The sequence below is a fragment of the Desmodus rotundus genome, chromosome 10 (genome assembly GCF_022682495.2).
Source record: "Desmodus rotundus isolate HL8 chromosome 10, HLdesRot8A.1, whole genome shotgun sequence".
Lineage (NCBI taxonomy): Eukaryota > Metazoa > Chordata > Mammalia > Chiroptera > Phyllostomidae > Desmodus > Desmodus rotundus.
This window is the reverse complement of record NC_071396.1, coordinates 39,103,856-39,117,658: the sequence shown is the minus strand read 5'-3', so window position 1 is coordinate 39,117,658 and position 13,803 is coordinate 39,103,856. Positions and strand designations below refer to the sequence as shown.

Below are 13,803 nucleotides of genomic sequence, written 5' to 3'. Positions count from 1 at the left end.
CACAGGGGCCACAGCAGCCTCGCTGCCCCCTGCAAAACTGGGTTGTCGGGCCCTGTGCCCGTGGCGGGAGCTCCCAGCCTCCAGGCTGGCGGCAGGGATTCCTGAGCGGGGAGCTCTGAACACCTGAAGACAGGGAGGTGGTAGCAGCCATTTGGGCTGAGGGGCAAGGGACAGGCCCTTTGGGGAGTTGGCAGGAAGCGGGGGTGGGTCAGCTGCCCTCCTTTGTGCAGGAGAAAATGTCACTGGACCCTTCGGCCATGAAAGAGGCACCCAGGCCTTGGCTGTGGGCCTGGCTGTTCCCATACTGGAGGTGGGGGATCACAAAGGGGAGTGCGCCTGGAGGGCAGGCAGGGGCTGTCAGGGTCCACACCTGGGGGACTGAGGCGGGAGGCGGGCAGTCAGCACATGGCCAGCCGGTCACATATCCAGCCTTCGAGATGGCTGTTGCAGAAGGCGTCGTTCCACTGCCCGAGGCCCAGCATCATAACGCAGTCCTCGCCCTCACCCCCGTTGTTGGGCTCCCCTGGCCGCCAGTTGCTGGAGTGGAAGGTTTTGTGTCAGGGTGGGTGTGGGTAGGGGAAGGGGCTCACGGCCCCCTGAGCCTTGGTCCTCCTCACCCCATCGCGGGATTCTCACCCCATCGCGGGATTCCCACCCCCTCTCCGTCACCCCCTGCCTTCCTCCACCCCAGACTAGGCCTCCCTCCAAACCCTGACCATATCCCTCCGTTACAGAAGCTCCCCAACTCTGGGCCTGGGACGCACTCCCCCACATACCCTGCCCTCATCACAGAGTGGCCCCTCCTCCAAGCCTGGGCCTGGGGCCATCTGCTCAACATCCCCCCACCTACCCCCACTGCTGCTCACCTATAGTCCAGGGGGCTCCCATCCATCCAGACAAATTCCCCCTCTATGTCCAGATCCCGAAGGCCGATCCAGGAGCCCTTCTTGTTGACATATTTGGCCAGGAAGTCCTGAGGAGCAGGAGGGGGCTGAGGGTGTGCTTGGGTCCCTCTGCTGTCCAGGAGGCCGTGCTGGGGCTCCACCTTCCCCCGGCCACCATGCTGGCTGCACCCTCTGCAGAGCCCAGGCCCACCTGCTCCTCCTGGTTGTGGATGCTGACCAGCCGCCCATTGAGTTTGTTGCAGGCGTACCGCGCCTGGATCCACCTCTTGGCGCCCTCCCCGAAGTAGTAGCACTTCCTCTGGAAACTGATCCACTCCTCAGGGCACGTGTTACACATGGAGCCTGGGGTGGAGGAGAGGCTCAGGGGCACAGCTGGGGCGGACACCAGGGCGGGCACCGTGGCTGGTGCTGGGGAGGACACCAGGGCGGGCGCCGTGGCTGGTGCTGGGGCGGACACCAGGGCGGGCGCCGTGGCTGGTGCTGTGGTGGACACTAGGGCGGGTGCCGTGGCTGGTGCTGTGGCAAGTGCAGCAGTGGACATCACGGTGCGCACCAAGGGCACAGTGAGCAGAGTGGGTGGCAGCATCTCTCCTGGAGTCACTTTTGGGGTCCGGGCTGAAAGCAGACCCACGAGAGCCGAACACAGAGTCTCACAGGTCCTTCCTCCCTGGAGCTCTGGTGCCGATGTATGGGAGCAGCCCCACCAGGGATGGCCGCGGCCACCAGTGATGCCACCGTGAGCACGCCTGTGGCAGCAGCACCGCAGCCCCCTGCACCACCCCCACGCCACCAGCACAGTGGGCGGTAGCACCTCGATCGCCCAGTCCCCCCCGCAAATGTGTCCACAGGCAGATGCTGTCGGTGCCAACACCGGTACCACAGAGCCTCCGCCATCAACAGCATCTCAGCTGCCAGTGCCATGTCCCCAGACCCCACCACACCCAGCAACACCTTCACCTCCAACATCATCATCACCGACACTGGCCAGCAGTGCCTATCCAGCACTGAAGCCACACTGGCCACGCCACCAGCACAGCTGAAGCACCCTGCTCGGTCCCCCTGGGCCCCCACACCAGCACACACCCAGCTTCTGGGGCATTGAGTTGGCTTTCTTCTCATTAGCCAGGAGAGGCTGTGAGCGGTGAGGTGGGGGCTGGCTGGCAGGGTCCCCATGACCTTGACCCAGGGCCACCTTGGTCCCTCTCCCCTTGCTCCCCCCTCTTAGGCACTGTCACTGCCACCAGCACTCCCAGGTGGGGGCTGAGCCCACTGTCACTGGGTCTACTCACTCGTAAATTAAAATAGGTTTTCTTAGGGTGCCGTCTGGGAGGAACTGTGGGAACCTGGGGCCAGAGAAGTCCGTGCAGCCCTGGGACGAGCAGAGCTGAGTGTGTGGCCCGTGCCCAGGGCAGATGCCAGTAAAACAGGCAGAAACCATCTCTGGTCCCTTCCAGGGGAACTCGGGGAGGGGCAGGGCTGTGTGTCACGGGTCACCGAGAGACGGCCCTGCAGCTGGGGGTCCATCAGAGGTGGCCCTTTGGAGGTCGCTGGTCCAGACCCCCCCCCAACTCCCAGGGAGCACGGGGTCCGCTGGAATTCCCACTGCTGCGCCAGGTCCCAGGGGCCGCGCTCCTTCACTGGGCACAGATCCTTCCTCTTTTCTGGCCCAGCTGGGCATCCGGGGCTTCCCAGAGGTGGAAGGCCAGAAATCCAGGGGCGGGGGTGGGACTTCAGGTTAAAGGCACGGTGACTGAATGTCTGCCCTCTGGGCTGGCCCGCTGGGGCCACCCTTGTGAGCCTTGTACCCGCCAGCATTGCCCCGTCGCGGCCACCCGTGAGGAAGAGGCCATGGTGCCCCACACACCCACACTGCTGAGGGGCCCCACAACCCTCTGGCAGCCTCAGGCAGTCTTCTGGGGGCACTGTGGCTGAGGGCTTCCTGCCATTGGCCCTCCGCCGAGCCATGGTGGGCGGAGGACTGGTCAGCAGAGACCCCAAGGTGGTGAACACAGGCCTGCTTTTTACCTGGAGTGGACACGTGGGACCCCAACCCCCAGGGCAGCGGAAGGGAGTAGCCGGACTCAGAAAGGGCTTTCTCGAGCATCCCCCATCGGCCCTGCCACACACAGACACGCTCCTCCACACCGTCACACACACACTGTTGTCGCACGCACGCCCCCAATCACCGTTGGACACACGAAGCTCCATCCACAGCTTTGACACCTCCTCCTGGAGCCTTTCCAGTGATGTCAAGGCTGTGCGTCTCTCATTCAGGCCTGGGGGGTCACGTGGGGGCAGTGGTCACAGACAAACGTGCGGGCCTCCAGGCCCCACCCTGCCTGCAGACCCTCCCAGGCCTCACCCTGGGACTTGAGGTTGGTCAGATCCTCTCGGAGTGCATCCAGGTCCCGGGACAGCTCGGAGTCTGATGGAGGCGGGCAGGGAGGGTGTCAGGAGTGGCGCCTGTGGGTCTCAGACCCCCACCCTGCCCCTGCCCCTGCCCCAGTCTCTCACCCTGGGTTTTCATTCTCCTCTGTTCTGCTTGGACTTCCTCCACGGTCTGCAGCACCTGGGCCTCTGGTTGCAGGGGGGGTGCTCGGTGGTAAGCAAGCCTGTCAGGGGCACCCCCGCCCTCCAGTGGCCCCCTCGGCTCTGAGCGTGGCACTTTGAGGGCCACCTGCTCATTTTGCAAGTCACAGGTGGTCTCGACACTGTGCCCACGTTATCCAAATCCCCTTCCTCTCTTTCTCCAAGATCCCCAGCAGAAGTCACTCACCCTGGGACCTCTGGGCTATCTGGTCACCCTTATGTCTTTCCAAGTCCTTGGAAACCTGAGAGACTGGGGGAGGGGGAGGGAAGACACGTCCTCAGGCGGCAGACAGGCAGGTCTTCGAATCTCCCACCCCTCCACAGCGCCGAGGGCTGGGACACCCCTCACACAGTCACAACAGCTACAGCTTTTTGTCTCTGACCTTGATGGCAAAGGCACTGGGGAAGGTGCAGGCAACAGAGCAAGTGTGTGTACGCTTGTCCCTCCCAGAATTAAGTATGGAAGCAGGGGGCAGTCACCGAGAGCTGGCTTGATGCCTGGTGCCCGCTCAGTGCGGCACAGCCTCAGCGTGTTCCCCCCTCAGAGCTCTGAGATGATGCCCACTGTACAGGTGGCTCGGCGGGGGCACGAGCACTCCCCTCATACTCCATCGGGTGCTTCTCCGAGCCTCTCGTGCACGGGCAGGGGGAGGGGCTCAGGCTGACCCTCAGTCCTTCTCCTGCATCTGACAGTGGTCAGTGGCAGAAGCAGGACAAGAGCCTGGTGTCCTGCCCCCCCTCTCCCACCCTGGCACCTCCCTACCGTTCAGGGCAGCGGTGTCTTCCAGCTGTTTCAGCCCCTGTACAGTGTCCCAGCCTGGGCAGGAGAAGAAGAGGAGAGGAAGGGTTTCTCAGGTGCCCCCACCTGCCCACACCCCACCTGCCAGCTGGGGATGGAGCCCTGGGGGGTATCATGTGCCCACAGGGTGGGGGGCGGGGGTGCTGAGCCGCAGTGGGGGCTCTCAGGAGTGGAGGAAGAGACGTGAGAAGGGGCCGGCATGGCTGAGGTGGGAGGCACTGGGCTGCGAGGGGCATGTTGGGACCCCCAGACCTTAGAGTGGGGGTCTGGGAGGGAACAGGAGAGGTGGGCCGTATGGGGCTGGGGGTGTCCTCACGCCACAGGAGAAGCAGAGTCAGCAGCCCGGCCCACAGCAAGGCCGTCAGCAGCCCCAGCAGCGCGATCAGCACCCCCGGCCTGCAGCAACGCCGCTGCCTTCTGTGCAGATTCAGGACGTCTGCCGTGGGGGGGGCGGGGGTGGTGAGGGGCACGCAGGAGGGCTGGGCCCCAGCTCTGCCCCTGCCCCGCTGCTCAGAGCCCCGCAGGCCTGGGAGCCCACACTGATGCTGAGGGTGTCAGTGGACCCCCAGCCTGCTCTGTGCCCCTTCCCCTCACTCCATCTTCCATGTGCATTGCTGCATCTGTGCATCTCTGAGGCTGTCCCTCTGTCTGTCCAGCCCAATATCTGCTGTGCCTTCTTCCCAAACTGCAGCTGACAGTGAGCCTGACTCGGGGCCAGGCCACTGTCCAGAGAGACGTGCCCAGGGCCCGGAGCTGAGACCCCGCTTCCTTGCGCCCTTCCTGACATGCTGACCCCCATCCTGCGCTCTCCTGTGGCCCTCCTCCCTTTTATAAGTTCAGCTGCCCCACCACTCACCTGCAGGAGGCTGGGTCTCCTTCCCCTCTGACCCCAGCCCCTACCCTGATGCCTGTCTCCCCCGGGGACCCTTCCCTAAACACAGGATGTGGGGTCTCAGGTCTTCCCCATATCTCAGCTCTTTCCCCAGCTCTTTCCCCAATATCAGACCCCCCAGCCTCACCCCAGGCCCTGTTTCCCCAAACTCTACCATGATGCTCCACTGCAGGTCCAGGCCCCCGCCCCTCATCCTGGCTGTGAGGACTCATCCTGCAGAACCTCTTTTGCTCTGGGTCCTCCTCCACTTGGTCCCTGGGCCCCCAGGGACTGCTTTGTTCTTGTTTCCAGGGTGTGAGTCAGAGAGGGAGGTGCCCGGGGCTTCCCTTTCTGCATGGCTCTGGGCCAGGAGGGCCTCTCGGGGCTCACCTGCCCCCACAGAGTGGGCCTTTCCTAGATATTCACTCTCTTTCCCAGAGGGGGCCCCACAGCCCCTCTCCTCTCCTGGGGGGAGCAGGAGGTCAGGGTCAGCTCCAGAGAGTCCTCTCACCTGAGTAGGGGCTTTCGTCCATGGCAGCCCTGATTGGATCCTCCCAGGGATGGGGCGCTCACCCCCTGTCCAGATGGTCCCCGGGTGTGCACCGTCACAGCTCCGGCTGGGGTCTGCGTCTCACAAGCAGTAGGACCAGGTCTCAGCATCTGAAGGTTGAGAGGTACAGTGACCACTGGCTGGCTGTGCTCGGCTCTTAGCCGAGAGCGCTGCACCTCACAGCGAACTGGAAGATGCAGCTGGTGTGCGGGGTCACAGGCTGAGACCAGAGCTGAGTGCCCGAGGGCCCATTCCATGCAAGGGGCACGGCAGGTGCTCAGTAAATGTGTACCCACGGGATCCGAGCAAGTGGTGAACCTCAAAACCAATTTCCTCTCGTGTAAAATGTGACATGAAGCCCTGGCTGGGTAGCTCAGTTGGTTAGAGCTCTGTCCAGTACGCCAAGGTTGAGGGTTCGATCCCCGGTCCAGGCACATAGGAGAAGCAATCAGTGAGTGCATAGATAAGTGGAACAACAAATTGATGTCTCTCTCTCTCTCTCTCAAAAAAAGAAAGAAAGAAAGGAAATGATGATATTAATAACACTGATGCTGTAGGGCGGTGGTCAGCCCTGTGTGAATGGCTAATGTGCTTGGGACGAGGCCTGGCACACAGTAAGCCCCGAAATACCCTCAGCTCTGGTTAGTCTTGCTGCCTGGGAAGCCTGGGCCCGGAGCTCAACCTCCCGGAGCCTCAGTTTTCCCTGCACTAATGGGGGCTGCGAGAGGACCCAGCCCCTGAGGGGCTGGGTGGCCCGCAGTGTTACTGTACAAGAGGCTGTCGGCACACTGCTGGATACAGTGGATCTTCAGAGACTGGCCCTTTCCCAGCATCTGCTCGGTGCCAGGTCCCGCCGGGAAATGCAGAGTCCCCGTCACCAGGCCTCAGGGACCTCTCTGCCAGCCTTCTGAGACGTCTTTAAAGTCGCTTGACTTTAAAGCACTCAGGATGTGCTGAAGAGCGTGGACTTTGGGTTGAATGAGCCTGGGGATCACTAGCTACCCCACTTGTTGTGTGACTGTGGGCAAGTGGCTTCCCTTCTCTGAGCCTTGGGGAAGTGGAGACGTGGGGTGGTCCAGCTCTGGTCACTGGCAGCTCAAACCCAGTGCCTGGCCATCCTGAGGAGGCCAGAAGTGCCACCATTCTGTGGCTGGATGTGCCTGAGCCCGAGCCGGCCAGACCTGGGGTGGGCCCCTCTGTGCACTAGGGTGATAGTGCCGACCCCACTGGAGGGGCACACTGCGGTATGGGAGGCGCCGCTAGGCAGTTGGCGCTCAGCAGGCCTGCTGGGGTGCTGGGCGAACCAGGGCCCTGGGAGGGTTGGGCGTTTGCCTACTTCCCAGGGCTCGGACCCAGGACCTGTGACCTTGGAGCTCTTCTGCTCAGCTGCTGGGCACATGGCCTCCTGGTAGGTGTCTGCTGGTATGCGTCAGGGTGGCGGGGCCCAGAACCAGGCCAGCCTTCTAACACAAGAGCTCCCGCCTCTGTGTGCAGCCTCCTGTGGCCCCCAGGGCCCTGCTCCATCAGCCCGCAGTGCGAGCAGCAAACTCCTCTTTCTGGCTGGCTGTCGCTCGGTCCAGCCAGGTCCCCACACACCTGGAGAGGGTGTCCCTGACACCTGCTGCCCACCCCCTTCTCATACAGACCTCCTCCTGGGCAGCCGTCGGGCCTCGGCCCAGAGCTCATTCTCCCAGCAAATCGGCACCCACTTCCCACCACCAGCCCCGACTCACGTGCGGAGCCACACTCCCACACTCACCCAGGCACACACTCACAGCACTCCCACACAGACACACCTGCATATATGGTAGGCATCACACATTCACACTCACGTGAGCTCTGGGCCTGTCGCTGTCCTGGCCACAGAGGCCACCTGCTGCGGCACTGACCCCCACCCCAAGGTGCGCCTTCCCTGCTGAGGGCAGAGCCAGCTGCTGTCTGCTCAGGGCTCGCCCCGGGGAAGTGCGTTAACGCATGGCCTCACCTCTCACGCCCGCAGCCCGGTGAAGTCCAAGCTATTATTGTCTCCACGTCTCAGGGGAGCAAACAGGTTCTGAGATGCCAGCCCACGTGCCCAAACTGCTGACGGGTCAGTGGTAGGGTCGGGACTTGAACCGAATGGACTGGGCACGGAGAGGGGAGAGGGAGGGGGAAGAGAAAGGAAGACGTGAGGGACAGCCGGACAGAACTGTGCTCTGGTGTTGGCAGCTGTGCTGTGCAGTTTAATTTAGTAGCAACGTGTGCTGGGCCCACTTCTTAGCATCTCAGATGCAGTAACACATGCAATACTCACCGTCCCCCGTGTGGCAGACGCTTCTGTTACCCTTGCCGCCTTACGGATGAGGGGCGTGAGGCACAGGGAAGTAAAGTAACTCGCCCAGGGCCCCACAGCTCCTAAGTGGCAGAGGCAGGACTTGAACTCAGGCAATGTGAGTCCCAACGCTAGCCCTAGCCATCAGTCCACCTAGCCGTGTATTGACAGGTGGCACTGGGCCCGCCTGCTCTTTGTGCCCACACCGCGTTCCCTGGTCCTTCACTCCACCCCCACCCTCGGTTAGGGACTGCCCGGTGCCAGCGCCTCCAGTCCGGGATGGGCCACCTCCTCGCCCCAGGCTGGACACCCCTCCTGTGCCCACGTCCCACTGAGCCGGGCCACCCACAAACTGGGCGGGGCCAGGCTGGACTGTCCCCAGGTGCATGCACTCCAGGACGGAGGGGACGGTGCAGCCTTGTCCGTCACATCGCACTGTGTCCACGCGGGGCCCTCAGCACAGGTGTGCCGACTGAATGGCTCTGGTGGTCTGGGGCTGCTCACGCTGTCTCCTGGATGTCCCTCTCAGCCTCGGTCTGGGCTCACTGTGGGGGCCTGAACCCTGCGCATGGTTGTCGAATAGCAACGAATGGCCGTGTTCAGAGGGGAGAGGTTGTCAGCTGGGCATTGGAGGGGTCACTGGGGGCTGCTGGGTGGAGCCAGGACAGCACTGGGCCTGGGGGAGCCTGGGGAGTTGTCATGGAGGCCAGGTAGGAGGGCAAGCTAGGGAGGGCAGTTTTGGGAGGGCCTGGCAGGGATAGGACTGAGCCCAGAGCAGCGGCCACAGGACAGCCCAGCAGACTGCTTGGAAGAGAGACCAGCCTCGGTCAGGGGCGGGTCGTGGGGGAGGCCACTCGGGGGACGCTGTGAAAAACACCCGGCCTCCGCCCAGCATCTGCGAGGACAGTGGGGCCGTCCTGGCGATGGGGACACGGGAAAGAGGAGGGGAAAGTGTGGGAGCAAGTCCTGTGGGCCGAGCACGCGGGCTGGGTCAGGTCGTGGGGTCCCCGCGTCTCTGCTTGGCCCAGGGGCTGCAGGGTGGGTCCCTAGCCTCCACGCTCGGCCACGCGGGGCGCCGGCCTGCATTCCCTTCAGACGAGAGGAGGCTTCAGGGGGTGAGATCTCAATTGGGGTTCCTGTCACGCGACCGCCCCCTCCCTCTTCCCCTCTGCGGTACCAGCCCAGGTCACTCACCCACTTCAGGGGAAAAACAGGAAGCCAGCGGGGGTGGGCCCTGGCCTGAGGGTGTCGGTTCTCCTTTCTGGTCCGGGATCCTCCCGCCCGGGTCTGCGCCTCGCTGGTCACCAGTCTCGGCCCCGCGCAGCAGGAGCGAGTCCAGGGTCCTGCCCTGTGCCCCCGCGGTGCCCAGTTGGGACCCCCGCACAGCCTCAGCCCCGACCCCACGCAGCCCCAACGCGCCCGCGCCGCGCTCACTGAGAACCACAGCACTCGGGACAGGGCTGCCACCAGTGCAGTTTGAGGAAGGAGCCTCGCTGCCCTGATGCCAACCCCATCCTGCCCCTGGGCTCATCCCACCTGCTTAATCACTGCTGGCCTTACCAGGAGAGAAGGGGATGTGTGAGGCAGTAGGTGTGTCAAATCCAGGAGGCCTTCCAGGAGAAGGTGTCTCTAAACCTGGGTTTCTCTTTCTCTGCACTGTTGACATTGGGGCTGGCTGAGTCCTCCTGGGGGCTGTCCTCTGCTCACCAGTGACCAGCAGCACCCCCCTCCTCCCTTCCACCCAGTAGTGACAAACAAATGTCTCCAGATGTGGCGAGGTGCCCCCTGAGGGGCGGACTCACCTCAGTTGGGAAGCACGGCTTGGAAGCAGGAGGAGAAGGTGCTGCTTCAGGCTGTGACCCTCACTGTCCGTCTGTGCCTCTCCCCCAGCTGCAGGCAGGTCACCTCTTTCCCCTTCCATTCCCTCTACCTATCACTGACCACCTACTGTGCACTGGGCCCCGGGGAGGAGCTCTCAGAGGGAGGAACACAGAGCCTCGTCTTCGGTGTAGTGAAATGTGCGTAATGTAAAACCGCCGTTTCAGTCATCCTCAGTGGCCTTAGTGCATTGTCGCGTCTCCAGAATGTGCTCGCCTTCCCAGACGGAAACTGTCCCATCCAACACTAACTCCCACCTGCTCCCGCAGCCCCTGCCCCTCTCCTCTCGGTCTCTGCGGGTCCGACTCCTCCAGGGCACTGCTGTGAGCGGACGCAGCCCGGGGGTGTCCTGTGGTGGCTGGGTTGCCCACCGAGCACAGCGTCCTCAGGGTCCATCCAGGAGGTAGCACAGGAGCAAAGGCTAAAGCCCACTCACCCACAGGACAAGGGTGGGTGCTGGAAGGCAGGACTGGGGGAGCCCTAAGGAAGAGCTAGGTGGGACTGGAGGCCTGAGAAACCTGGGGCGGGGGGCACCTCTGAGCAGGCCGCTGCAGCAGGGGCTGCATTTCCACCTGTGCCGCTCCCCGCAATAAGAGTCCTCCCCTGGGCTTTGCAACCTCACGGTCCCGAGCTGCCACCGGCCCCTCTACCCAGGGGAGGTCCATGCCGCCCTCCCTAGAGTGGGCCAGTGGCCTGTCAGCCTCCCCCAACCTCGCCTGTGTGGCTTCAGCAGTCCCTACCCTTCCCGGGCCTCAGTTTCCCTCACAGGGAAGGGCACTGGGCTCTTGGCCCTGGCAGGCCTGGAAATCTCACAGCGTCTTGCAGAGCCCCAGTGCTGTGCGGAACTGGGATTCCAGAGAACCGGGGGTGGGCCCAGAGACAGCTGCTGTGACTCAGTGGGGAGAGGGATGCAGGGCGTGGCGCCGTCCACGCCGACACACGGAGCGATGCCACACCATCACTCCCAGAGACACCCCCGCAGGCAGGGGCTGACAGGCACTACACAACCGAGGCACGACACGTGCACACACACAGACATGCCGCACATGCAAAACTCAGGCATGGAGACGCATGCAACACAATCCAATCACGGATGCAGACACGACATGAAACCACACGCAGCACACACACAGACCTCCTCAGAGACAGGCATACACCACGAACACAGGAGGACCCAGACCACAGGACACAACCAGCCACACGTACGTTACAGAAGACACACGCAGGACACACACAATGCGAACACACAGACGCAGGCAGAGGTGCAGACAAACACACAGAAACCCAGACACCACCCACCAGCCACCCACTGGACAGAGACATGCCCACAGACGTCGGCACAGGGCGCGTACACAGGACCAGTCCTGGCCAGGCTGGGCCATGTTCGTGTTGCTCGGGGTGGAGAGAGGTTGAGGGGCTCAGGAGCAGGGCACACACAAGAGGGCTTGTCCACGGCTTTCCTTCTGGATGGCCTCTTAGGCCCAGGGCCCACTTCCCAGCTCCCAGGCCCCCTGGCACTCCCGCAGGGCCCCCGGGGCTGAGCCATTTCTCCAGGAATCCTGAGAGCTTTCCGGGCCTACCCCGGGAGATGGGGGCATTTCTCCCCAATGGCAACCATTGTTCCATCAGAGGAAGAGACCTTGTGTGAGGACCAGGCTGGTGGTTGACTCTCGGCCCGCAGACATCCAGAATTCCTCAAGGCTCTGAAAGTCCAGGACCCCAGGACCCCAGCCCCTTAGGGACAGAGGAAGCCAGCACCCAGATCCTGAGCCTGAGAGTGAGGGACCCAAAGAGCCAGGACTCCAGTCTCGGGGACCAGGCCACCGCCCCTTAGGGACTTCCCTCTAGGATTGTGGGAGGTTTTCCTACTCCATCCCAGTGGGCTGCCTGGCGGCTGGTGGGTCAGGTGGGCCAGGAAGGAGGGTGCTGCCCCCCCCCGCCCCCCCGCTGGACACACCTAGTCACTGTCCCCACGGGGTGTAAGGGGAAGTTGCAGCGGCCCAGCCCCACCCCCTTTACCCTGCCCAGGCCTCAGTCTCCTTGGCTGCACAGGGGGGACGAGCACGGGTCCACGGGGAGGCTGCCCGTGATGTCAGCCTTCCGCACCGTGTGGGGCTCAGAGAAGTGCTCGGTGCCTGGGAGGCTTATTGGTGCTCCTTTCTGGAGCACGTGGCCGCCTAGGCTCTGGCCCCCAGGGCCACCACCACCAGCCAAGACCCAGAGAGGGAGACCCAGCTGCCTGCAGCCAGCAGGGCGCTGTGTGGCCTGCACCCCCGCAGACATGGTTTGCTTTTCCCTAGGGCCAGGGCCCCAGGCTCTCCCGATGGTTAAGCCCCTTCCTGGTCCTTCCTCATCCCACAGGACTGTTCTCTGAGGGCAGGGACCCCCGCTCAAGTGGCCCCTCAACCCCCAGCCCCCCCTTTAAGGGTCTCCATGACCCCTGCCCTGTGTGTGAATGTGCCTGGGCCACCACCAAGTCGCAAGCTGGAGGCTCAGGGCCGGGCACGCAGTAGGTGCTCTCCAGGCACCACATCTGAAGTTGTTTGCTGTGACTGTAGCAGAAATTAGCAGAGACTCGGGGGCTTCAAACAACACAGGTGTGTGCCTCCCAGCTCCAGAGGTCGGAAGTCCACCACCCTCTCCCTGGGCTGACCTCAGGGCAGCCACAGGGCCAGTCATTACAGGAGACCGAGGGGGGCCCAGCACCACATCCCTGGGACGGCGGCCCCTTCTTCCTCTGCACAGTGCACAGCGCAGCATCTCCCCGTCTCTGCCAACTGCCTCTGTTCCCATGTCTCCTTCTTCTCCCAGGCTGACCCCCGCCTCCCAGGCAGAGGGCCCTAGGGCGACGCAGCCCCCACCCTGCCAATGGCAATTTTGCCTCGGCTTTGCCTCCTGCCAGAGCCTCCCTTCACCCCACCTGCAAAGTCCCTTTAACCATGGACAGCCACACGCCCACAGGACCTGGGGTTCACATGGGGCAACTTTGGGGGCTGTTCCTCAGCCGACCCCAGTATCCTCGGTGGTGGGTGCTCCTGTCACTATTATTCCCACCTGAGAAGTGCAAGAGCCCAGGCTCAGAGAGCCAACGTCCGGGGCCCAGGCTCACCCCGAGAGTAGGTGGCAAGCACGAGTGTGGACTCGGGGCTTCCAGACAGCATCGGCCACATGCACCCGAGCCTGGGGACACAGGAGAAGCCAGGCTGGGGGTGGGGGAGTTGAGGAGGTGGCTAAGAAGGTGGGAAGGGGCTGGCCGGGGCTGGAGGCCAGTGTGTTCCCATCTCACCCTGGGGGCTTCCCCGAGCACCTCGGCCAACCTGGTCAGCACCCGGGGATCCCAGGGGGTTTCCTGGGATTGGGAGTGGGGAGGGGGGAGCTTGGAAAGGACAGGCTACTGCGTCTCAAGGCCATTTCCTTGGAAAGGTGGGGCTAGCTTGTCCAGGAAACCCTGGCTGGCCTTCAAGGCCACCACTGACCTGCTGATTCAGCCCAAGAAAGTGTGGTCATGTGGCCGCTCAGGAGGATGTCGGGGACGTCCACTGGGGCAAAGGCAGAGGGCAGCTGGAAGGGGCTTCTCCCGCCCAAACCCCCTGCCTCCCAGCAAAAGCCCCCTCTGTCTCCAACGCAGACCTCCTTCCCCCACCACCTCACCCTCACCTAGAAGTTTTGGGGGGAATCTCTTTTCTAGAAAGTTCCACCCCTGACCTCACCTTGTGGGCACAACAACTTCTGTCCCTCCTCTCCTCCTCCTGCCCCTGCCAGACTCTGAGCCCCAGGGAGGCAGCACCCAGCACCTGAACCCCAACATTTCACTCTGACAGCCTTCCAGCACACGGGGAAGCTGAGCTTGAAAACGGAAGGCCGGTCCTTGGATTCTGCAGTCAGTGTTGTCTTTCCGGG

The 13,803-nt window shown here is 63.2% G+C and overlaps 1 protein-coding gene across 5 annotated transcripts; it reads right to left on the bottom strand.

Moving 5' to 3' along the window:
- Positions 1 to 286: 286 nt before the first annotated feature.
- FCER2 (Fc epsilon receptor II) lies at positions 287 to 8,113 on the bottom strand. Of its 5 annotated transcripts, XM_024551209.4 has the most exons (12): positions 8,008 to 8,113; positions 7,699 to 7,837; positions 5,676 to 5,824; positions 4,610 to 4,729; positions 4,258 to 4,311; positions 3,682 to 3,744; positions 3,420 to 3,482; positions 3,268 to 3,330; positions 3,092 to 3,181; positions 1,096 to 1,520; positions 867 to 973; positions 287 to 537 (listed from the first exon to the last, which is right to left on the bottom strand). In XM_024551209.4, the coding sequence occupies exons 3-12, from the start codon at positions 5,695 to 5,697 to the stop codon at positions 399 to 401; spliced, it is 1,146 nt and encodes a 381-aa protein (XP_024406977.2). In that variant the 5' UTR covers positions 5,698 to 5,824; positions 7,699 to 7,837; positions 8,008 to 8,113; the 3' UTR covers positions 287 to 398. The 5 variants fall into 5 exon arrangements, with proteins under 5 accessions (XP_024406977.2, XP_045044183.2, XP_071075575.1 ...); XM_045188248.2 differs by lacking the exons at positions 7,699 to 7,837; positions 8,008 to 8,113 and adding an exon at positions 7,547 to 7,668; XM_071219474.1 differs by lacking the exons at positions 4,610 to 4,729; positions 7,699 to 7,837; positions 8,008 to 8,113 and adding an exon at positions 7,547 to 7,668.
- Positions 8,114 to 13,803: the final 5,690 nt, after the last annotated feature.